Below are 25,650 nucleotides of genomic sequence, written 5' to 3' on the forward strand. Positions count from 1 at the left end.
GATGCGTTCAGCCGGCTACCGTTGCCCACAACCGGGGTGGAAATGCCGCGGCCGCAGACTTGCTGCTGGTCATGGATGCCTTCGAGAGCGAGGGGTCACCCGTCACGGCTCGCCACATTAGGACCTGGACCAGCCAGGATCCTGTACTGTCAAGCGTAAAAAGGTGTGTGCTAATTGGAAATTGGTCTGCCATTCCCAGAGAAATGCAAGATGGAATTAAGCCTTACAGCCACCGCAAAGATGAATTGTCTATTCAGTCTGATTGTCTGTTATGGGGTAATCGTGTTGTTATGCCAAAAAAAGGCAGGGAAACTTTTGTGCGAGATTTACACAGTACTCACCCAGGCATTGTCATGATGAAGGCCATTGCCAGGTCTCACATTTGGTGGCCCGGCATTGACTCGGACTTGGAGTCATGTGTGCACCAGTGCAACACTTGCATGCAACTGAGTGACACACCTGTGGAGGCTCCGCTGAGTCTGTGGTCATGGCCATCCAAACCGTGGTCAAGGATCCACATAGACTTTGCCGGCCCCTTTCTCGGCAAAATATTTTTAGTGGTAGTGGACGCTTACTCCAAATGGATTGAAAGCGTAATTATGTCATCCAGCATCACCACAGCCACTATTGAAAGCCTCCGGGCCATGTTCGCCACCCATGGCCTGCCCGACGTCCTTGTCAGTGACAACGGACTGTGTTTCATCAGTTCGGAGTTCCACGAGTTTATAACCCGTAATGGCATCAAGCATGTTAGGCCTGCCCCTTTCAAACCCGCGTCTAACGGTCAAGCGGAGCGGGCTGTCCAAACCATTAAGCAGAGCCTAAAATGCGTGACTCACAGCTCCCTACAGACCCGCTTGTCCCACATTCTGCTCAGTTACCGGACGAGACCCCACTCGCTCACCGGGGTCCCTCCTGCCGAGCTGTTAATAAAGAGAGGCCTCAAAACCAAGCTGTCCCTTGTACACCCGGATCTCAATGATCATGTTGAAACCAGAAGGCAATGGCAGTAATGGTACCACGATCGCGCGGCCATTTCATGTGAAATTGCTGTTCATGACCCTGTGTTTGTCCTGAATTATGGTCATGGTCCAAAGTGGGTTGCTGGCACGGTTTTGGCCAAGGAAGGGGACAGGGTGTTTGTAGTCAAAGTGTTAAATGGCCAAACCTGCAAGAGGCACATCGACCAAACCAAACTGCAATTCACAGACAACCCAGAACAAATTGAAGTTGGCATCATCATCGACCAACCAACACACATCCAACCATCAGTTGACCCTTGTGTCATTCACGAAGATGAACCTACCATCCCCGACAGTCCTGTCAGACTGACTGCTCCACAATGCAGCAATGATCCTACTAACTCACCCAAGCTTGGGTTCGAACTGAGAAGATCAACCAGGGAGCGGAAGGCCCCGGACCGTCTCAACTTGTAAATACAACCTGTACCAAGGACTTTGGGGGGAATGATGTTATGTATGTTAACTGGGTTTTACCTGCCACCGGAGGGCATGACTGTCGGAGTCCTAATGGCCACTGGCAGACATGTGCAAGCCGTGTATATAATGTTGGCAGCCATGTTGAATCCTCACTTTGAGAATAAATAAACTGGAGTAAGGTCATTCCTGAACTAGCTCACTGTACTTAGCCTCGTGGAGTTATTCGAGACTTAACAGGTGGCAAATGATTTTTGAACGAACTTGAAGCATGCAAATATTCTTTACGGTTGTCAGTCAAGTCCTACCCAAAGGAACAGTTGCGTCAGTTAAAGACATAAAATAGAAGTTGGGAAGGATAATGTAGCAGAAGTTGACGTGGGAGTAGCAAATACCCTTCGCAGAACCAGTGCCAAAAGTCTTGGAACACATCTCTCGCCAAGTCCTTGAAATAATTCCCCCAGTAATCAGCGGCAGCTGCGGTGAAATATTGACATGGCGATCATTGCCTCTCTCACCGACATTCAGCATCATGTGGCCAATAAACCTCTGATGTATGTTCATTAAGGAAAATCACAATCGGCACAATTCACACCACGGACAACTTGAAAATGCTGATTCCCCTCTGTTTTGCCCCATCTAGTGCAAGACATGAGCACACGAGCAAATTACTGGATGCAAAGTTTTAAAGAAATGATGCATATGTCAAACTCCCATTTGCATTCACTTATATGTCAGCTTTACTTGGCATTACTCGGCAGTGCCCTTGTTTCTGAGTCAGAAGATTGTGGGCTTAAGCCCCATATTGGGGTTTGAGGACATAATATAGGCTGACATGCCAATATTGGGGGACCGCTGCATTGTCGAAAGTCCTGCTCTTTAGATGAGACATTAAACCAAGGCCACAACTGCCTCATCCACTGGTTCAGGTGGCTGTTAAAGATCGCATAGCATTATTTGAAGAAGAGCAGAGAGTTTTCTTAGTGTTCTAGCCTTCAGCAATGCCGCCAAAAATCATTTATCTCCGAGCTGTTTGTGGCACCTGGCTGATGTACAATAGCTGCCATTGTAATAGAGCTCCATCTGGTGGACGACTGCTCCACCTCGTGGACTACTGATGTAAATAATAAAGGATCATATGGCAAACTCACATGATAGTTTTTCTGTTAAGAGCCATCTTGTGTGTAGTGTACTTAGTGATGTAGTAAGAATATATCACAGTCATGTTACTATACGTAACAACAGTTGAAAAAGTAATTCATTATGTGGCGTGCTTAGAAGTGTTTCGATGTACTGAGGTGCCAAATAAATGCAAATAATTAATCTTAATCCTGAATATGTTTCATAGAAATATAGAAACATAGAAAATAGGTGCAGGAGTAGGCCATTCGGCCCTTCTAGCCTGCACCGCCTTTCCATTGAATGGCTGAACATGCAACTTCAGTACCCCATTCCTGCTTTCTCGCCATACCCCTTGATCCCCCTAGTAGTAAGGACTACATCTAACTCCTTTTTGAATATATTTAGTGAATTGGCCTCAACAACTTTCTGTGGTAGAGAATTCCACAGGTTCACCACTCTCTGGGTGAAGAAGTTTCTCCTCATCTCGGTCCTAAATGGCTTACCCCTTATCCTTAGACTGTGACCCCTGGTTCTGGACTTCCCCAACATTGGGAACATTCTTCCTGCATCTAACCTGTCTAAACCCATCAGAATTTTAAATGTTTCTATGAGATCCCCTCTCATTCTTCTGAACTCCAGTGAATACAAGCCCAGTTGATCCAGTCTTTCTTGATATGTCAGTCCCGCCATCCCGGGAATCAGTCTGGTGAACCTTCGCTGCACTCCCTCAATAGCAAGAGTGTCCTTCCTCAAGTTAGGAGACCAAAACTGTACACAATACTCCAGATATGGCCTCACCAAGGCCCTGTAAAACTGTAGTAACACCTCCCTGCCCCTGTACTCAAATCCCCTCGCTATGAAGGCCAACATGCCATTTGCCTTCTTAACCGCCTGCTGTACCTGCATGCCAACCTTCAATGACTGATGTACCATGACACCCAGGTTTCGTTGCACCTCCCCTTTTCCTAATCTGCCACCATTCAGATAATAGTCTGTCTCTCTGTTTTTACCACCAAAGTGGATAACCTCACATTTATCCACATTATACTTCATCTGCCATGCATTTGCCCATTCACCTAACCTATCCAAGTCACTCTGCAGCCTCATAGCATCCTCCTTGCAGCTCACACTGCCACCCAACTTAGTGTCATCCGCAAATTTGGAGATACTACATTTAATCCCCTCGTCGAAATCATTAATGTACAATGTAAACAGCTGGGGCCCCAGCACAGAACCTTGCGGTACCCCACTAGTCACCGCCTGCCATTCTGAAAAGTACCCATTTACTCCTACTCTTTGCTTCCTGTCTGCCAACCAGTTCTCAATCCACGTCAGCACACTACCCCCAATCCCATGTGCTTTAACTTTGCACATTAATCTCTTGTTTCCACTTACTTTTTCAGGATGATGATCTGGAAACAGATCTAACAAGGCTGAGGCCAAATCCAGAATTTGATAGACCTGCGGAGGAGCTGAAAGAGTATGAGAGACTTTGTCCAGAACTTGTTGACTATTTTGAGGTGGGTTCATAGAGCTTTCGAGTGCTCAATAACCATCGGGTTTTCGCTTTGAATACTAAATCATTTTACTAAAATATTGTTTACTGTTGGTGGCCAGTGCTGATAACGGAGACATTATCTAAACAGTAACGGCTGGATTTTTGGCTTTGATGGTTTCGGGGCGGTAATGGCGATGAGGCGATAAAGTTTGCGCCCAGGAACAGGTTGCGTCTCAGTCATCAAAATTGGGCAGCTGGGCCCTGAGTGTGGGGCGGAGCACTAAGGGAAGCGTTGTACACCTCTCTTAAGGCGCTAGGCCGGCTGAGCATGGGAAAATCCCGAGCTAAAGAGGCAGCCTGGGAACGCTCTGAGAGGTCTGGGGAGAAAATAAAAAACTTGAAAAAAACCCCACCAAAAACATTCCCAATACATAGCCCATGCCACCGCAACATAAATCGCAAATAAAAATAAAAGAAAAAACAATCACACTTGCCCGAGGTGGACATTACTTATCTCACTGCAGCCGGTACAGATCGGACTGCCCGTTTTTTCAGGCGGTCCCAGCGGGGCGTACGGGTCGGGCAGGAGTCTAAAAGCAAGCCGGTATCGCACCGGTTCAACTCTTGCTGGCGGTAATGCTCCGCGCTCTGCCGAAACCGGCCCCGGAAACCCCCGCGGGGCGCTGGAAGCTGATCGCCTGCCGCCATTGCCGCAGCTCCGGGGCGAAAACAGAAGCGGTCATCACCGGTCAATCCAGCCCACGAACATTCAGTCATCATCCAGTAGTTCTTGTGACAAGTATGAGGCATTGAGGACATGATGAAGTCAATTAGCAGTAGCAAATTCAGGCTTGGGCAAACAGAACAAACAGCCCCAGCGAGGTTATCTGCCCGTATTAATATAACATTTCTTGTAAATAGTGTCTTTCTTACTAATTAGTTCAGCATAGGTTTTTATTTCTTCTTTCTGTTTGGAGTAAGTGTCCTCTGAGAGAAGCAACTTCTGTTCTGTTCCAGAAGCATATGCTTCCCCACTGTCTCATGCCTTCCAACTTGGTGGATCAATTTCCTGTATCAGAAACGTGGCCAAAATCTAAAAATATAATGACTGCTAGATTCCCCTTGTCCACTAAATCTGTTATCTGCTCAAATATTCCAAGCGATTTATTAGGCATGACTTCCCTTGCATAAAGCCATTCTGACTGTCTATAATGAGTCCAACTTTCTGCATATGTCAGCTGTAGCTCAGTGGGTAGCGCACTCACCTTTGAGTTCGAAGGTTGAGGGTTCAAGTCCCACTCCATGGAACTTAAGCACATACAAAAACTAGGCTGGCATTTGCAGTGCAGTGCTGAGGGAGTGCTGCACTGTCGGAGGTGCCGTCTTTCAGATGAGATGTTAAACTGAGGCCTCATCTGCTCTCTCAGGTGGATGTAAAAGATCCCATGGCACTATTTTGGAGAAGAACAGGGGAGTTATCCCCAGTGTTCTGGCCAATATCGATCTCAATTAACATAACATTATTATGACCAGATAATCTGTTTTAGTGATGTTGATTGAGGGATAGCATTTGGTCACCTGCGCTAATTTCTACTTATGTGACTTGGTGTCAAATTTTTTAATCTCATAATAATCCTGTGAATCGCCTTGGGACGTTTCACTACATTAAAGGCACTATATAAATACAAGTTGTTGTTGTTGCCTATTTTACCTCCCCAGAAGCACAAGGTAATGAGGTGCTGGGTGTACAAAATGGAAGTGTACCCGATTCAAAGAAATCTAAGAGCAGCTACAGGGGTGCACGTGAAACAGAATAAATTCAGGGTTTCAATCGAATGGTGGACTTCAAAATGTTATAAAATACTTGTTTAGCTGTCGCAGTTTTGAAGTCCTAGATTAGGTTTCACTTCACTTTCAGCTTCCCATTAAACTCTGATTATTTCATGAGTGTGGAATGAATTATGAGTGGGGGGGCGGGGGTGGGGGGGGGAGATATTAACTCCCGCGGCCGGCAGAAACCGGGCGGGGGCAGTTAAAAAGGAGTGGACCAATTACCCGCTCCACTGGGGTTTTAATGCTGCTCCTTTTGGCGGAGGCTTCATGTATGCAAATCGGGTCCTATTAATTCGTTAGGACCCAGTACCCTTTTAATCGCAGCTGCTGTGCTCGGGCGTGCTATCCGGGCCCCATGAGGAATGTCTCCACCTTGCTGGAGGTGCCGTCTTTCGGACAAGACGCTAAACCGAGGCCCCGTCTGCTCTCTCAAGTGGACATAAAAGATCCCATGGCTCTATTTTGAAGAAGAGCAGGGGAGTTATCTCTGGTGCCTTGGCCAATATTTATCCCTCTATCAACATAACAAAAAAAAACAGAGTACCTGGTCATTATCACATTGCTGTTTGTGGGAGCTTGCTGTGCACAAGTTGGTTGCCACGTTTCCCACATGACAACAGTGACTACACTCCAAAAAGGGCTTCATTGGCTGTAAAGTGCTTTGAGACATCGAGTGGTCATGAAAGGCGCTATATAAATGCAAATCTTTTTTCTTTCTTTTGTTGCCCCGGGCTCCCCTCCAATGTACCCCTCCCCCCCCTCATTTTTGGGAGCGTCCGCGGCCCGTGCACAGTTCCCCGGGCTATGTGGGACCGGCGGAGAGTTGCGCGACCGCACAGCTTAGAAGGAACGTTGCTCCCCTCCACTTTCCCACCTGCAGGTTCTTGCCTCAATCTCCTCTCCATCACCTACCTTCTAGTCTCTAGAAACTAGTGGGGTGCCAAAGGGATCTGTGCTGGGGCCTCAACTATTTACAATCTATATTAATGACTTGGATGAAGGGACCGAGTGTAATGTAGCCAAGTTTGCTGATGATACAAAGATGGATGGGAAAGCAAATTGTGAGGAGGACACAAAAAATCTGCAAAGGGATATAGACAGGCTAAGTGAGTGGGCAAAAATTTGGCAGATGGAATATAATGTGGGAAAGTGTGAAGTTATCCACTTTGGCAGAAAGAATAGAAAAGCAAATTATTTTTTAAATGGAGAAAAATTGCAAAGTGCTTCAGTACAGGGGGACCTGGGGGTCCTTGTGCATGTAAACACAAAAAGTCATTATGCAGGTACAGCAAGTAATCAGGAAGCTAAATGGAATGTTGGCCTTTATTGCAAGGGGGATAGAGTATAAAAGCAGAGAAGTCCTGCTACAACTGCACAGGGTATTGGTGAGGCCACACCTAGAGTACTGCGTACAGTTTTGGTCTCTGTATTTAAGGAAGAATATACTTGCATTGGAGGCTGTTCAGAGAAGGTTCACTAGGTTGATTCCGGAGATGAGGGGGTTGACTTATGAGGATAAGTTGAGCAGGTTGGGCCAATACACATTGGAGTTCAGAAGAATGAGAGGTGATCTTATCGAAACATATAAGACAATGAGAGGGCTCGACAAGGTGGATGCAGAGAGGATATTTCCACCCATAGGGGAAACTAAAATTAGGGGGCATACTCTCAGAATAAGGGGCCGCCCATTTAAAACTGAATTGAGGAGGAATTTCTTCTCTCGGAGGGTTGTAAATATGTGGAATTCTCTGCCGCAGAGAGCTATTGATGCTGGGTCATTGAATATATTTAAGACGGAGATAGACAGATTTTTAAGCGATAAGGGAGTAAAGGGTTATGGGGAGCGGGCAGGGAAGTGGAGCTGAGTCCATGATCAGATCAGCCATGATCTTATTGAATGGCGGAGCAGGCTCAAGGGTCCAGGTGGCCTACTCCTGCCCCTATTTCTTATGTTCTTATGTTAGTCGGTGGGAGGCCACCGGGTCGCATGATTTTAACCAGCTGCAATTTCCCCCCCACCCCTCGCCCCGCCACCATCCCGGTTTTAGGTTGGCAGCTAGCTGGCGGGATGGAAAAAAGACTCCGGGGCGTTAAAATTGGCCAAGCCTCAAATTGATGCTGTTGGGGAGGGCGTAGCTGTTTGCCCACATTCACACCGAACTGACACCCCATGGCTGCACAAGCGTCCCGAAAGGATGCATGGCCAAGCTGCCTTGCAGCAGCCTGAAGAAGCCCCGATATGGGTGGTCTGTGTTTAACGAAGTCAAGAGCCACTTCTCACCGACTGTCAGCTGCCAGTCACCTCATAGCCTCCCGCCACTGGGACTGCAATGAGAAAAAGTGTCAGATTAGGGTACGCAAGTACAACACGCACACACAGTGATAGGAAAGCACAGTACTGTGTGAGCAGGCACTACGCTCAGGGATTCCTTCTGTTCCTGCACAGCAAATGACTTGGGCACAGAAGATACAGAGTCTGGACCTACAGGCAACTCTCGATTATCTGCACACGGATGCAACGGGAAACCGTTGTAATGGCATTTAAAATTCCCTGTGTGTGTGCGCGCTGCTGATGCCGCTGGACTCCGTGGCCGCCGCTGACGTTGAAATCCTTTCGGCCTGGGAAGGCAGCGCACTCCGGAACTCCGGAGCTAGACAATCTCCTCCTCGAGGCCACAGTGAAGTTTTAACTTTAGAATGTCAACTCGCTCTGGCGGAGAAATCGTTTACCCGGCATAGCCCAATCCCCGAGGGACCTGGATAATCGAGAGTTACCTGTACTTTTATTCCTGAGGCTGACATGACCGAAGTGTTGGGAAAAATAATATTATTAGTGAGACGTTGTGGGTAATGCTGCAGGGGATGCAGACAATGGTGGGGGAAGTGGAAATAGGTATGGTGTTCAAGAGAATGTTTCCTCAAATCCAACTCTAGTGAATAGCGTTTGCAACTGACAACTGTGGTGGTGGTGGTGTCTCCTCTACCTCTTGTGGCTGCAAAGAGATGTCCTGCAGTTCCTCTTCTGAGACTCCCTGTCCTCCTCTTTCAGGTGCATCCCTCTGTCAATGGCTATCTTATTGCAGAATGAAAGAAAGAAAGACTTGGATTTATATAGCGCCCTTCACGACCACCAGACGTCTCAAAGCGCTTTACAGTCAATGAAGTACTTTTTGGAGTGTAGTCACCGTTGTAATGTAGGAAACGCGGCAGCCAATTTGCGCACCACAAGCTCCCACAAACAGCAATGTGATAATGACCGGATAATCTGTTTTTTTGTTATGTTGATTGAGTGATAAATATTGGCCAGGACACCAGGGATAACTCCCTTGCTCTTCTTCAAAATAGTGCCATGGGATCTTTTACGTCCACCTGAGAGGGCAGCCGGGGCCTTGGTTTAATGTCTCATCTGAAAGACGGCACCTCCGACAGTGCAGCACCCCCTCAGCACTGCACTGGAGTGTCAGCCGAGATTTTTTTGTGCTACAAGTCCCTGGAGCGGGACTTGAACCCACCACCTTCTGAGGCGAGAGTGCTGCCCACTGAGCCACAGCTGACCCTATATATATGGATAGAAGGGTGCCACCTGACTCATACAGGCAGTGCAAACTTTGTTTTGAGCATGTGTATCATGTGCTGAGTGATGGAGGTATGGGCTTTGTTGTAATTGTGCTCCACTGGTCCATGAGGCTTACAACAAGCAATCACGCACCAGAGCAGGAGCAGCTATTCCTGGTCAAGCAAGGGCAAGCACTTCACTTGCTGCCTGTGAGACAATTAACCATGTTACAGTAGGCTCAAAATGAAGGCATCTTGTGTGCTGCGAGGAAATGCAACATCCACCTGCATTATTTTGTGCCGATTGTTACATACAACCTGGACATTAACTGAATAAAAGTCCTTGTGATTCACATATGGACACTGCACTCCCAGGGAGCGCAAAGAAGAATGTGCTATCCATTACACCCTAGAGAATTCCAGCCATGCGGAAGGAGCCCCTGGCCTTTGGTTTGCTGTTCTCTGGGGTCAGTGGGAAAAGGAGATGGGCTCCGGCAAACCAAACATCGGTGGCTCGATGAATGTACCACTGCACTGCTGACTGGCTCATGCTGGAAATGCCACCAGAGGCTCTGGGAATCTCATGAAGCAAAAAAATCAAGGTCCGTATTGGCAACAAGTGGAGCATTACAGTTGAAAGAGCATTACAGAGCGGCGAGAGATTGCAGAGCGATGTGATCGGGGCCCAGGAGAGGTGTGAGTTTGGGACCCAGAAGAGACGTGGGCCCAGGGGCAGCACGGGCCCAGCCCACACTGCGATATGTGCGCGCACTAGGCCCGTGCAGCAGAGCTGGTCTCCAGTCGCCTTGGTTAATCCTTGCCACTGGACCAAGACCTAGCTCTGTCAAGCCCGTGTGGTGGCTGGTGTGCAACGGCCACCCCACGTTACAAAAAAATCCGCGCACAGGCATCTTCCAGCACGCAGTTCGGGACCTGAAATATTAGGTCCTTCATTGAAACACCTGTGAACCCATTGAACTCATCCCTTTTTGGCGAGGAAGCAAGTCATCCTCGACTCGAGGGACCGCCTAAGAAGAAGAAGAATTGAAATCTCAAGACGGCTCCATGCTTGAATGGGCCAATCTTGCAGGTGTAATTTTCACGATGATCCTCGAGCTGAAATTGATTGGAGGTGAAGCATTCTTCATTGCCTCTCGCCCTCTCCTGGGGGATGACACGGCAGCAGGGAGGTATGACCTGCGGAGGCTTGTTGCCAGGATACTGTTCTGCTACCCATTGCTGTGTAACATTGTTTTAACTGGGGAAATGCTAATGTTGAGCAAGTGTGAGATCCAGGTACTTATTTTTAAATTAATGAATGATACAGGAATCTGTCTGAGCAAAATGTCATTGAGTTTGAAATTAATTAGTCCAAGGGGGAGTCTGTGATGAGGCTACTGTCAAATTCATTTAAATAGTTCTGTTGATTAGTTGTACTGTTGCCTGAAAAAACATTTATTCTTAAATTAAATGCTTGCTGTACCGCTTTATAATGAATCCAAACAGCACAAATGTGGGGTCCGTTAATCAGAATTAATTAGATTAAATTGAATGAAGAAAGTTCAATAATATTTTACTGACAATTTATTTTACTAACAGTTATGTCACAGTGGAGCCGTTTCTGTAACAGATACATCAGGCCAATTGTCTCTGCTTTGTTAACAAAATATTTATTTGTGATTTCCTGTAAGTACATGCATAACTCTGCACTGAGAGCACAGGTCCGGAGAAATCCATTCAGCAATGGTTGGTGGAGCGTGCATCTTACACGGGAATAGTGGATAAATATTTGAAGCAGAGGACGATACAGGGCGGTAGGGAGAAAGCAAGACGGTGGGATGAGTTTTTGATTGCCCGCTAGCCAAGAGCCAGCCAAAACACAGCTGGAGTACTGCGTGCTGCTCTGGTCACCACATTACAGGAAGGATGTGATTGCACTAGAGAGGGTGCAGAGGAGATTTACGAGGATGTTGTCAGGACTGGAAAACTTTAGCTATGAGGAAAGATTGGATAGGCTGGGGTTGTTTTCCTTGGAACAGAGGAGGCTGAGGGGAGATTTAATTGAGGATTTCATTGAAGTGTCTAAAATTATGAGGGGACCTAGATAAGGTGGTTAGGAAGGACCTATTTCCCTTAGCAGAGGGGTCAATAATCAGGGGGCATAGATTTAAAGTAGTTGGTAGAAGGGAGATGGGAATTTGGAACTCACTGCCTGAAAGGGCGGTAGAGGCAGAAACCCTCACCACATTTCAAAAGTACTTTGATATGCACTTAAAGAGCCATAACCTACAGGGCTATGGACCTAGTGCTGGAAGGTGGGATTAGGCTGGGTAGCTCTTTGTCGACCGGCACAGACAGGATGGACCGAATGGCCTCCTGCTGTGTCATAATTTTCTATGATTCTATGAGAACACGATGGCTGTGCTGTAATATGCTGGAAAATTTTGCAGTCTCTGCTCCCTCGCTCTGATGATCAATCTTCTGTTTCCGTGAGGTTCTCTGGATCTGACCTCTGATATCCAGGATATTGCAGACAACCTCCGACAGTCAATGCCTACCACATCAACAACGTTCTTCACTTTCTCTTCATTCTAACAGATATATATATATCAGTAATATTATATCACATATTCTGTTTCCTGCAGGATTTAGACGCGATGTCGGATGACCAAAGCGACAGCCAGGATGTAGCGTCGTGTTCAGCATTGTTCTCCGCTCCGGGGCCTCACAGATGCAAAAAGCCCAGAAAGTGGCGCAAAGACCTTGCCGAGGAAAATTCACCAAAAGCACACAACCCGGCTCGAAGCAGAAGAGCTCATCAAACATCTCCGGCTCCATCCGACAGTGGCAGGGAAAGTGGATCCAAGAATGATTGCACACCCATCCAAGATTCAGGCCCACATCCAGTAGCACCAAGTGGTGGGTGCACTTTGAACCCTACTGGACAGCCAGTGAAGGACATGCATTTGAAGGGCAGTGCAGATTCATCAAAAGTGCGCCTACACTTTCAAGATTTATATAACAGCAAAGCGCAAAGTGTTGCTGGGGAAGAATGTGCTAGGTCCCTCGATCAAAGCTGGCCTATCGGCAGAGAGCATGCACTGCAGGATACTGGGAGTAAGCTTTTAGAAATGCGTAAAGAAATGATTCCATTCCATGATCCATATGTTTACACCCATATGGCGGAGAAAACAAAATCAGCCACCGATTACAAAACGTTGGCGTTTCCAGATTACTGGGGTCACGTGCCACCCCTCTATCATGAGCCACTGATGGGCCAGTGGTGCGGAAATCAAAGGTAAAGCATTAATATTATGAAGTGGCTTACTCTGTTGTGTTTGTTTAGCTCTCTTAATGTTGTAGACATTAAATTATTCAGCCCTCTGACATTCGGATATCAGTCAGTGTACTCTCTGCTGCTGCTGAGCAGCAAGTGACCCCTCCCAAACAGTCCGTCAGGAATGACATCAAGTGGCCTCCTTTTTTTTTGATCCCTACTGGCTCAAGAGGCAACCCGTTTCTCCCGTTGCTTTTACATGTAGCAAATCGTGCTCTGGGTTGTTTCCATAACAAAATCCCTATTTACATAGAAAGAAAGAAAGACTTGCATTTATATAGCGCCTTTCGTGATCACTGGATGTCTCAAAGCGCTTTACAGCCAATTAAGTACTTTTGGAGTGTAGACACTGTTGTAATGTGGGAAATGCGGCAGCCAATCTGCACACTGCAAGCTCCTGCAAACAGCAATGTGACAATGACCAGACAACCCGCCTTCCTGTCATGTTGATTGAGGGGATAAATAAACATGGAAGGTCCTTAGCCTGACTCTCAACTCCCAATTAGGAGTACCAGCTAGATGTGGTAGTGAGGGGTGAGGAGGGTGGGGGGGGCGGGGGCACTGTGCCATTCCTATCTCCTAGCCTCCTTTTGGAGTCTAGGGGAATCAAGGGATATGGAGATCGGACGGGAAAGTGGAGTTGGGGTTGATGATCAGCCATGATCTTATTGAATGGCGGAGCAGGCTCGAGGGGCCGTATGGCCTACTCCTGCTCCTATTTCTTATGTTCTTATCTGATACGAATACTTCGCTGAATGACAACCCATGTAAGGTAGGTGTTGTTGGGTAGGGAGTTGCAAGATTTTGATGATGAAGGAATGGCGATATATGTGCAGGTCAGGATAGCGCGTGATCTGGAGGGGAACATGGAGGTGATGGTGTTATTGTGCATCTGCCAACCTTGTCCTTGTAGGATTGAGGACGTTGCTGAAGAAGCCTCAGTGAGTTGCTGTAGTGCCTCCTATAGATAGTACACATTGCAGCCATGGTGCGCCGGCGGTGAAGGGGGTGGGATGGATGTTTAGATAAGTAGGTGAAGTGTCGATCAAGCGGACTGTTTTGTTCTGGGTGGTGTCGAGTTTATTGAGTGTTGTTGCAGCTGCAGTCATCCAGGCAAGTGGAGAATATTCCATCACACTTCTGACTTGTGTCTTGTAGATGGTGGAAAGGCTTTGGGGAGTCAGGAAGTGATCCACTCGCTGTAGAATCCCTGCCCTCTGGTCTCGTCTGCTCTGACAGCATTTATGTGGCTGGTCCAGTTGAGTTTGTGGTCAATGCTGCTGGTGGGGGATTCGGCGATGGCCATGTCATTGAATGTCAAGGGGATGTGGTTAGGTTCTCTCATGTTGGAGATGGTTATTGCCTGGCACTAGTGTGGTGTGAATGTTACTTGCCATTTACCAGCCCAAGCCTGGATGTTCCGATCATGCCACCTGCAGGAATGGACTGCTTCATTCTCTGAAAAATTGCCAATGGAGCTGAACACTGCAATCATCAGCATTCAGCCACCATGAGTAAGTGGAGGTGTCATGTTAGGAAGAGCATGGTGCAGCTGTCTGTGGACAGAAGGTATCTGGGCCATTTTACCCAGATTGTCGGGTAGAAGCCAGCATTGTAGCTGGAACAGCTTAGTGAGTGTGTGGCTGGTTTTGGAGCATAAGTCTTCAGCACTATATCTGGGATGTTGTCAGGGCCCATAGGCCTTCGCTGTGTTCTGTGCAGTCAGCCGTTTCTTGATGTCACAGGGAGCGAATCGGACTGGTTGCACCAGGAGCGATTAACAAGTCGGTTTGAGAGCAGCACAATGGGTGGCATACATGGCAGCGGGGTAAGTGGGGGTAGCACGGTAGGAAGAGCAGGGCGTAGCTGTCTATCGTGTCTCTCCATAGTTCGTACGGGCAGGGATCCTGACATCCAGGGCCCAGCCTTTTCTAAATATTGTAATTTAAAAACAAAGGGCTGGATTATCCGGTCCTTTGCGCGCCGGGTTTCGCCCCAGAGCGACGTGAAAGGCGGCGTTCAGGTCTCCTGCGCCCCACCGCGCTTCTCCGGTCCGGTTTTGCGGTGGCGCTGAGCAGCACCGCCGGGAAGAGCTGCGCCGGGAGTGCAACGCCCCTGGTTGCGTCACCGGCAGGAGTTTGGACTTTTGTCCGACCCATCCGCCCGGATGTGCGTCCGCAATGACCGCCTGGGAAATCAGTGCGGTCCGGCATAGCCGGCGGCGTTGAAGAAGGGAAAGTACTCCGAAGGTAGGTGCGAGTGTTTGTTCTTTTAATTTTTTTTAGCGATTTGTGTTGTGGTGGCGTGGGCAATGTTTTGGGAATGTTTTTGTCATGTATGTATGCTTGGGGTTAGTAGCCACCAGGTGGCGCCACTGTCGGAGGTCATTGGGCTGTACGCACGTGTGTGCGGCCCAGGTATAAAAGGCAAGCCACCATTGTAGTGTAATCACTTTGGGCCCTAATAAAGCAGAGCCAGGTTTGCCCCTGTGTTAGTTTACAGTATTCAGTCTATCGAGTTATTACATACATAACAGTTTTTGTGAGTTTTCTTTTAAGGTTCCCCCCCCCCCGCCCCCCCACGCCCCCGCCCCCAGGCCTCTCTTGGAGCGCACACGGCCCGGCACTTTAGTTCGCGAGTTGCCCATCCTTCCGCCATGAAAAGTGTACAATGCCTCCCTTCGCGCTGCACCCTCTGACGCAGGGCCCAGATGCCGAAACTTCCTTACCATAGCACAAACTATTCCCGGCCGGTAACTTTCCCGTCCCACCTCCGTTTTTGCCCCGAAGAAAGAAAAGCCTGAAATCTAGCCGACAGGTTATCGTAGCATGAACGATTGCTAATGTCATTGGGAGACCTACTGAAGAGCCTTCAGTGGGACACCTACGACCCGCATGTGTAGAGTTCTGGAACACAACATTGAAATTCTGCAGCCGGCTGAGGAGTGAGTACCGCTTGCAGGAGACCTGCAGCTCAGCCTCTCGCTGCACAGCCCATAATGCCAGTAAATTCTCAGACGTTTGCCGGTCAGCTGCTTGACGGCACTCACGGCTCCTTCACGGACATGTTATTCATCCAGCCTTGCCAAACGGAGGCAATCATTGATTTGGGTCTTCAACAATCCTTGCCACTTATGGGGCAGGCCAGCAGGTACAGTGACGCAGAGCATACAAGGGCAGGATGGAAGAGACAGAAGATGATGGTGTCCTCGTGGTACTATGTGCATGCCATTCCAGTCCCCACCTCTAATGATGTCCCAAGGGGTAGAAAACGATCAGGCCCAAAACGGCACTGCAGGGGTGAACTGCAACATTCTGCGGGATCATCTGGTAGTCCTGCTGATGTAAACCCAGAGTTACCTGAATCCCAGGTGAACCCTCACAGACACTCGGCTGTTGGCCATCTCACAAACTGCAGGCATTGGGATGTACCTCCGGAATAAATCGTGCACGCGAGATTGCGCTTGGGAATCGGTCTCCCCATGCTACATTTTTTGCCCATGAGGACAATACAAACCAGTGAGTACAATAGATTGTGGCAATATTAATGCTGTGCCACTGAAGTCAGTAACACATTCAGTGAATGTGTTATCAGATTGTGGTTGTTAAGCATGAGTGAGGCAGATCATATTCTTCAACCAACCCTCTCATATTTTGACTTGTCTCCATTATTGAAAATTATAGCTGTAAGTTGTAATTCTCGGCCAATTGACTTTGCATTCTTGAATGCTAGACTTCAGCTTCACTGCCAAGTCATAGAATCATAGAATCGAACTGCACAGAAAGAGGCCATTCGGCCCATCGAGTCTGCACTGGATCTTTCGAAGGGCAATCCAGTTAGTCCCACACCCCAGCTCTTTCCCCATATCCCTTCAAGCATTTATCCAATTCCGTTTTGAAGGCTACTATTGAATCTGTATCCACCACCCTATCAGGCAGTGCATTCTAAATCCTAACCACACGTTGAATAAAAAAGTTTTCCCTCATGTCACCTGGTTCATTTGCCAATCACCTTAAATCTGTGCCCTCTGGTTATCGACCCTTCAGCCATTAGAAACAGTTTCTCTTTACTTACTCTATCTAAACCCTTCATGATTTTAAACACCTCTATCAGATCTCCTCAGCCTTCTCTGCTCTAAGAACAACAACCCCAGCTTCTCCCGTCTATCCATGTAACAGTCATCCCTCATCTCTGGAACCATTCTAGTAAATCTGTACCCTCTCCAAAGCCTTCACATCCTTCCTAAAATGTGGTGCCTACAATTGGACACAATACTTCAGCTGAGGTTGAACTAATGTTTTATATAGGGTGTGCATAACTTCCTGGCTTTTGTACTCTATGCCTTTATTTATAAAGCCCAGGATCCCATATGCTTTATTAACTCTTTGTTAATCTGTCCTGCCATCTTCAAAGATTTGTGCACAAACACCCCAGGTCTCTGTATTCTTGCGCCCGCTTTAGAATTGTACCATTTCGCTTGTATGGTCTCTCTTCATTCTTTCTATCAAAATGTATCACCTCACACTTTCCTGCACTGAATGTCATCTGCCCAGTCCACCAGACTGCCTAAGTCCGCTTGAAATTTAATACTGTCTTCTTCACTGTTTACTACACTTCCAAGTTTTGAGTCATCTGCAAATTTCAAAACTGCGCCCTGTACCCCCATGTCCAAGTTATTAATGTGTATCAAAAACAGCAGTGGTTCTAGCACTGAACCCTGGGGAAGACCACTGTATATCTCTCCAGTCTGAAAAACAGCCATTCACCCCAATTTGCTGTTTTCTGTCCCTTAGCAACTTTAGTATCCAGGCTGCTACTGCCCTTTTTATCCCATGGGCTTTAATTTTGCTAACGAGCCCAATACATGGTACTTTATCAAATGCCCTTTGAATGGCCATATACAAAGTTTCAAAATCATTTCAGTGCAAACCAATAAATAATTGTTAATGGCAGCCATCCGTTACCGCATCAAAAAACTCAATCAAGTTAATCAAAAACAATTTGCCCTTAACAAATCCTTGCTGGCTCTCTTTTATTCGTCCATGCCTGTCCAAATGGCTGTTAAATTTCTCCCGGATTATTGTTTCTAAAAGCTTCCCCACCACCAACGCTAAACTGAGTGGCCTGTAATTACCAGGTTTATCCTTCTCCCCTTTTTTGAACAATTGATCTTGAATTCCTAGCCGCAGTACCAGGAGTTCATGCATAGGATTACATCGGATATACGGCACAGAAACAGGCCATTCGGCCCAACCAGTCCATGCCGGCATTTATGCTCCACTCGAGCCTCCTCCCGTCTTTCCTTATCTATCCGCATAACATAAGGACATAAGGAATAGGAGCAGGAGTAGGCCATATGTCCCCTCGAGCCTGCTCCGCCATTTAATACGATCATGGCTGATCCGATCATGGACTCAGGTCCATTTCCCTGTCCGCTCTCCATAACCCCTAATTCCCTTATCGTTTAAGAAACTGTCTGTCAGTGTTAGTGTTTTATCAGAAGAATCACTCAACACTCAGAGTCGGTTCCAACGCCAATGCGACCTTTATTAACGCCAGCGGGGAGGAAGCCTCAGGACTGGATCCAGGCACTTCACTCCACAGAACAAGGGGTTTCATGGATCTTTATATGTTTTACAACAGTTTTTACTACAGTTACATCAACCCATTTCGGCTGGATACTATCCAATCATATAGATTATGAATTCAACTAGACCAATAGATAGAGTTAGTTTCTAAACATAAAGTGGCTCATGTGTTGCTAAGAGATGTGTTGCTAAGAGATGTGTTGCTAAGGAGTGTGTTGCTAGGAACGACTCATGTATCCTGAGACATAGTCCAGGCCTCCCTTATCTTACTGTCCTTGGGTAGCCTCCTTATCTTAATCCTGTTACAGAGTCGTATTGTTCTTACATCCACCAGAACATTCTCCTTCGGAGGCCTGAATGATTAGAGACATCTGCAGAATTTGCTTGTTATTCCTGTGTGTGGGAAACAACAATTATCAGTTTCCATTTCAGCTAACAGAAATCCCTTGAGGCCTCACGGGTAGCCATTTTATAGTATTAGAGTTACATATTTAGTTCTAACCTTATACTACAGGTGTAGTTCTAACCTTATGCTACAGGTGCTGTTGCCCTAGGTTTTGATATATTCAGCAGGTGCCTAATGCCTACAACAATTCCCTCCTTTTGGTAAAGGGGCTAGTCCTAGTCCCCCTTTAACCGACCGCCCTACACTTGTTAGTTTTTGTGCACGGCCCGGTACTCCCTGCCTCAACGTACTGGCCAGTCACGCGGTTTCAGGAGTCCCAATTGCTTAGATCAAATTGACAAAGGTCAAATCCTCCTTCCCCTTTACAAGATAGGCTTGTTTAGTATTTGGGGACCGGTCATGGGTCCCTCTTCGTTGTTCATGGTGCCTGCATGCCTGGCAGGCCATTATGCCCCATGTTATTGCTAAGATCAATTGTATCCCAACCAGTATGTGTGAAATTATTCGAATCCAAGGATGGATGTTCACATTTATTCCCCAGTCCCAGACCTTTCTCCACCAACTCTGACTTTGTAAGTCTATTTCGATATCTTCTGCCAGTACTTTGATTTTAGTTTGCAGTTGGTGGTAGAGCTTTATGGATTGACCCACTCTGAGCCTCAACTCTCGTAATACTTCAGTTAGATCTGGGATAGGGACCTGATCTGGCTCGTCATAATCCTGCAAATGATCATGGAGCTGATCGGTTACCTCAATAACTTCGGACTTCCGGCGCCTAACCTGGGTGATATGCGCTTGCCCGATCGCGACAGGTCATAGTGGTGTAAAGCAAAAGTTTGGCTGTGGTATAGGGCACTGCAGGTCATTAGACTGGTATGAACGCTCTGTGGTAGAGACGCAGTATCTTCCCTTTCCTCCGTAGCCTGCCCTTGCGAAGTGTCTGTGTGCGGGCACTATTTCTAGTACGCACCCGTCGGTTCGGTTAAACCCGCACTCGTCTAGCTCACCTCGGCCTACCGGGTGAGGGCATACTGTGATCCCCCCCCTTTGCTTGCAAGCTGTTAGGGAAATCCCGGTAAGTATGTTGTTTCAACGAATGGCGGAGGTGGTGGTCAGATAGTAACGTATGGAGACATTTTCCCGTATTACTCCGATATTCTCTAGTTGGTACAGGGGGAACGGTCCTGAGTCCGGCGTGGCTATGGGGATCATCAGGACTATCCCTATCCCAGTATTCCTTCCCATCTGGCAGTCTGGAATTGCTGGGTATACTCGGGTCAGTCCCTTCAGAGTACAATTATCCAGTGTCCCCCTTTGGTTAGCCAACTGAGCCAAATGTGAACTGTCAATCCAATCGGGTACTTCCCCGCATTGGATCTGGTCGAGATTGTGGCGGATCTGTCCCACCATCCACAGACCATAAACGTGACAGAGTTGCCCCTGTCTTTGCTTTCCTGTATCTTCTTTTTCTCTATCAATGAGATGATTGATGGTTTTGGCGTGAGCTTCCAGGACTGAGATGCCATCCAACTGGATTTCGGCACCCTCCTTTCCTAGGTTGGCTTGGTCTTCCTAGTTTTGCTCCACCCTCTCTAATAACCCCTTCATCACCCCTCTAAGGTGTTCCACCCTTTCATTTAACCCTTGTATATCTATCGAGTTTACTACGGAGGTCCCTGTATTGAAAACGGTGGCAATATCATTAACTATTCCCCTCTTTATCCTGGGGGCTGACCCCTGTCCTCGGAATCTACTGGCACCCATTGCATCGGCAGCCTGCTGCATTACAACTTTACTTAATACATTGTACATTTTCCTTGACTGTTCTGTACAGTATTCCGGCATCTGGATGCCTGAAATATTGATCAGGACAGACACAATATCATGTTTAACATTATCATACAATAATTCCCCTTCGTTGTACATTACAATCCCATTTTCTGGTCCCTTAGTAGTTATGGGACAAGGCAGTTCCTCGGGCAATGTAGTGGTTCTTATGGGGCGCGGTGTCGGAGGGGGTGAGAAGCATACATACAATGATATTGCAGCCGCTCCCACCTCCTCGTAGTACCCACACAGCCCCACTCCCTTTTTGCGGATGACTGATTGCTGGCACTGTCCCAGAGGCGCGCAAATTATGCCGAAAGTACATTCGTCGGGCCCTTTGACATCCCTCCGTTTAATGCAGCTGCTCCTTATACCCATGGAGCACTGTACACATACCTGGTTCTTGTTAGGATTTACTTGTAACCATGCATTAAAATAAGCCCTGTCCTTGCTTCAGTCCTTGGCTGCTGGGATGCACATTCCATCTGTTAAATTAAACAAGACTCCATAGTTCATGTAGTTGTTTATTTCCTGACTGCGCTGCAATCCATTGGTATCATCCAGTGTTTGCGTGGGTCTTGAGGTTCCCAGTAGCATGAGTCCCTAGTGTCGAAGTCACCACTGCGGTCCCATCTTGGTGAGTGTTTTATCTGAAAATTTTAAACAGATAGCCTGGTCGTCACCAGGTGTTAGGTTCTGGTCTACATGTGTCGCTGTCACTCTGTGGAATCGGAGGTAAGGATTAGGTTAACCATATTCTTTATAGTCGTACCATCTCTATCACTTCATGTCCCTGTCTGGGCTGCCATCGGTTTTGCCTTTGAGCCTGCTGTGCTCGAGCCTGCACGATGACCCATATAAATATTATCCAAACTCCAATCAACACCAATGCCACCACTATTCCTCCAAACATCGCTGTCTGCTTTACCGTTAGGTTGGGTTTGTGGACTACACCTACCCACCGTGGGGTACATTGGCTCTATTGCCATCGGTGATGGTGCTATGGCTGCGCACTGCACTATCCATCTAGTCCCGTTTTTTTTTAAACATCTCTTCCAGCCTGTTTATCTTAGCTTTTAACTCTTGACCAGCTAGTTCCGTTTTATTTTTATTGTGAATATCCCACCATTTCCTCTGTCTGTCAGGTGAGTCTTCTTTATTTTATTAAGAAATCCAAATGAATAATGTCCAGTATAAAACAGCTGTCAATGGAAAGGGTTAACTCCTTTATAGGTTTGTAAGAAAGCCTGATGTCATTATGTGACTTCATGTAATCATTCGAAAAATTCTTTTTTTTTTAAGTCTTTGTGCCTTCAAAACTTGCTTAGAAATTAGGAATCCGTTAAACAGCATAAATTAGTAAAGTGGTCATAATAAAAATCTTCTCATCAGGGAAGACGGCATTTTAGAGTAAACTCCAATGTTTTCTTAACTTCTAATTCAAGTACTTGCCAAAGAATTAAAAAATGATTTAAAACGATACCACACATTTTTAATAGCAATTTTGTTTACTGAAATTCAATTTTTTTATTTTTATTTTTCTCTCAGCACAAAATCTAAACTTCTGTGCCAGTTCCATTTTGGAAATCTTTTCAAACTGCATTGAAACTTTCTCATAATTTAAAATTCGAATCCATGCAGAGTGTTTTTTACCTCTTCCAATTTTTTTTCTTCTAATTAAACCAATATCTTTTTCACAGCAAACATCAACTAGTATTTAATAAGTTATGTCTTTTTCCATCACAAACACATTTGTTAATTTAAAATCATTTGTTTACTTTCAAAGTGGAGTCTTTATCTTTTTCTTTTCTCCATACCTGGAATGGAGTCCAGCTTTGAGGGTTTGAGGGCTGCTTTTCGTTATCTCAAAATGCTCCAGTTTCAAAGTCGTTAAAATGTCTCTTCTAAACTGCTAAAGCTTGCTGTTTTTAACATTTTTCAAAAGTTCCTTTTACACCTTCGCAGATAGCTCACCACTCGCCCAGGAGTTTGACCTGATCAGATTTAATTTAATAATTTTTTTTTTGAATCCACCTCAGTATTTTCTGTGCCTTCTCTGAATATCTCAAAATCCAAATTCAAACTTTGTAATTTAAAACCCTTTTTTTTGAGCTAGAAGCTTTCTTAAAAGGCATTCTTTATCTCATTCCGAGACTAAATTTATGTCTTTCAACCCAATGTAATCAATTTTTTACCTTTTGCTCAACAAACATATCCTTTGTACATTTCCTAGCTCCGTAACTTTTCATCCGAATATATCCACACCTGCGTTTCTAACTTAAAATGTCTTAAAACTTCCCACATACAGGGTTAGCTAAAATAAACAGACACTTGCATTCCTCTTCCAACCAGGCTTTCAGAAACATGACAACATAAAAATTCATTCCGCAGTCACAACATCACACAGGGACTCTCACTCAACGACCAGACATTTACAACAGTCTCTCTTCTTTCCTATTAATTGTTTTGGCCGGCTCTATTGTTTTGGCCGGCTCTATTTTTGGATCCATGACCTTTCAGGGAATTCGTAGTTTTATCTAAATAATTCCTCACATAACTTTTGTAGTGGACTACCGGTATTGGTTTTTCCGTTCCTTCACCCACCATTCCCGTTGGGCTGCTGGCAGGTCCTGAGGATCCCACTCTGCTCTAATCATTTTCTCGATTAGTTTCTTTTGCTTTTCCGCCAGATGGCAGGTAAGGGACCCTTCTGATTCCCTTTCGAGTTTATCTGCTTTATCTGGCCATTCCTGGGTAGGACTAGAACCATTAGGAATCTACTCTCAGAGGTTTGCCTTTTACCTCGCACAACTTGTAGTAGACCATCTCTGGGCTGCTGTCAGGTCACAAGTTCTGCTGTTACACAAACTTATACAATTCTTAAAACGCGTTTAAGCAATTCCCACAGTGCTCTACGTATCCTTAACGACTACCTACCACCGCTCTGCCCGTTGGTCCGACCCTGTTCACAGGTTTGGATTCCGTTAGCCGCTGTACACCACTTGGTTCTCCCCCGGGGTATATTCCAAATCACACTACTGGGTCCGGAAGATGTCTCTCGGTATCACGATCCCACGGTCTAAGCGTGTTCCCTACGCCTACTTGGTTCCTGGCCGTCACGTGGGACAAAAGTCCTCTTAATTCAGGCTCAGGCTAGGCGTTTGAGATATTAGACCGTCTCCTCGTGTCGATCAACCAGCTTCCACCTCCCACACCCTTTATAATTAAAAATTGTTTTTTTTTTATACTCACCCGGGTTTTTCCAAGGGCGTCCAGCGACTCCGGGAAATCCTGCCGACTACGCCACTGTTAGTGTTAGTGTTTTATCAGAAGAATCACTCAACACTCAGAGTCGGTTCCAACGCCAATGCGACCTTTATTAACGCCAGCGGGGAGGAAGCCTCAGGACTGGATCCAGGCACTTCACTCCACAGAACAAGGGGTTTCATGGATCTTTATATGTTTTACAACAGTTTTTACTACAGTTACATCAACCCATTTCGGCTGGATACTATCCAATCATATAGATTATGAATTCAACTAGACCAATAGATAGAGTTAGTTTCTAAACATAAAGTGGCTCATGTGTTGCTAAGAGATGTGTTGCTAAGGAGTGTGTTGCTAGGAACGACTCATGTATCCTGAGACATAGTCCAGGCTCCCCTTATCTTACTGTCCTTGGGTAGCCTCCTTATCTTAATCCTGTTACAGAGTCGTATTGTTCTTACATCCACCAGAACATTCACCTTCGGAGGCCTGAATGATTAGAGACATCTGCAGAATTTGCTTGTTATTCCTGTGTGTGGGAAACAACAATTATCAGTTTCCAGGAATGCGGTCCATTTCAGCTAACAGAAATCCCTTGAGGCCTCACGGGTAGCCATTTTATGGTATTAGAGTTACATATTTAGTTCTAACCTTATACTACAGGTGTAGTTCTAACCTTATAATGGGTAGCAGTTATAATGGGTGACTTTAATATGCACATAGATTGGGCTAGCCAAACTGGAAGCAATACGGTGGAGGAGGATTTCCTGGAGTGCATAAGGGATGGTTTTCTAGACCAATATGTTGAGGAACCAACTAGGGGGGAGGCCATCTTAGACTGGATGTTGTGTAATGAGAGAGGATTAATTAGCAATCTCATTGTGCGAGGCCCCTTGGGGAAGAGTGACCATAATATGGTGGAATTCTGCATTAGGATGGAGAACGAAACAGTAAATTCAGAGACATGGTCCAGAACTTAAAGAAGGGTAACTTTGAAGGTATGAGGCGTGAATTGGCTAGGATAGATTGGCGAATGATACTTAGGGGGTTGACTGTGGATGGGCAATGGCAGACATTTAGAGACTGCATGGATGAATTACAACAATTGTACATTCCTGTCTGGCGTAAAAATAAAAAAGGGAAGGTGGCTCAACCGTGGCTATCTAGGGAAATCAGGGATAGTATTAAAGCCAAGGAAGTGGCATACAAATTGGCCAGAAATAGCAGCGAACCTGGGGACTGGGAGAAATTTAGAACTCAGCAGAGGAGGACAAAGGGTTTGATTAGGGCAGGGAAAATGGAGTACGAGAAGAAGCTTGCAGGGAACATTAAGGTGGATTGCAAAAGTTTCTATAGGTATGTAAAGAGAAAAAGGTTAGTAAAGACAAACATAGGTCCCCTGCAGTCAGAATCAGGGGAAGTCATAACGGGGAACAAAGAAATGGCAGACCAATTGAACAAGTACTTTGGTTCGGTATTCACTAAGGAGGAAAAAAACAACCTTCCGGATATAAAAGGGGTCAGAGGGTCTAGTAAGGAGGGGGAACTGAGGGAAATCTTTATTAGTCGGGAAATTGTGTTGGGGAAATTGATGGGATTGAAGGCCGATAAATCCCCAGGGCCTGATGGACTGCATCCCAGAGGACTTAAGGAGGTGGCCTTGGAAATAGCGGATGCATTGACAGTCATTTTCCAACATTCCATTGACTCTGGATCAGTTCCTATGGAGTGGAGGGTAGCCAATGTAACCCCACTTTTTAAAAAAGGAGGGAGAGAGAAAA

At 46.3% G+C, this 25,650-nt stretch overlaps 1 protein-coding gene across 1 annotated transcript in view; it reads left to right on the forward strand.

The window, feature by feature from the left end:
- The window catches only part of LOC139227586 (cytosolic carboxypeptidase 4), a 267,409-nt gene that overhangs the window by 58,062 nt on the left and 183,697 nt on the right, over positions 1-25,650 (forward strand). The window contains exons 10-11 of the mRNA XM_070858449.1: positions 3,962-4,078; positions 12,090-12,742. Coding sequence (XP_070714550.1) covers positions 3,962-4,078; positions 12,090-12,742 — 770 coding nt within the window. The remainder of the gene's footprint in view (positions 1-3,961; positions 4,079-12,089; positions 12,743-25,650) is intronic.

This window comes from Pristiophorus japonicus, chromosome 17 (assembly GCF_044704955.1).
Source record: "Pristiophorus japonicus isolate sPriJap1 chromosome 17, sPriJap1.hap1, whole genome shotgun sequence".
NCBI lineage: Eukaryota > Metazoa > Chordata > Chondrichthyes > Pristiophoridae > Pristiophorus > Pristiophorus japonicus.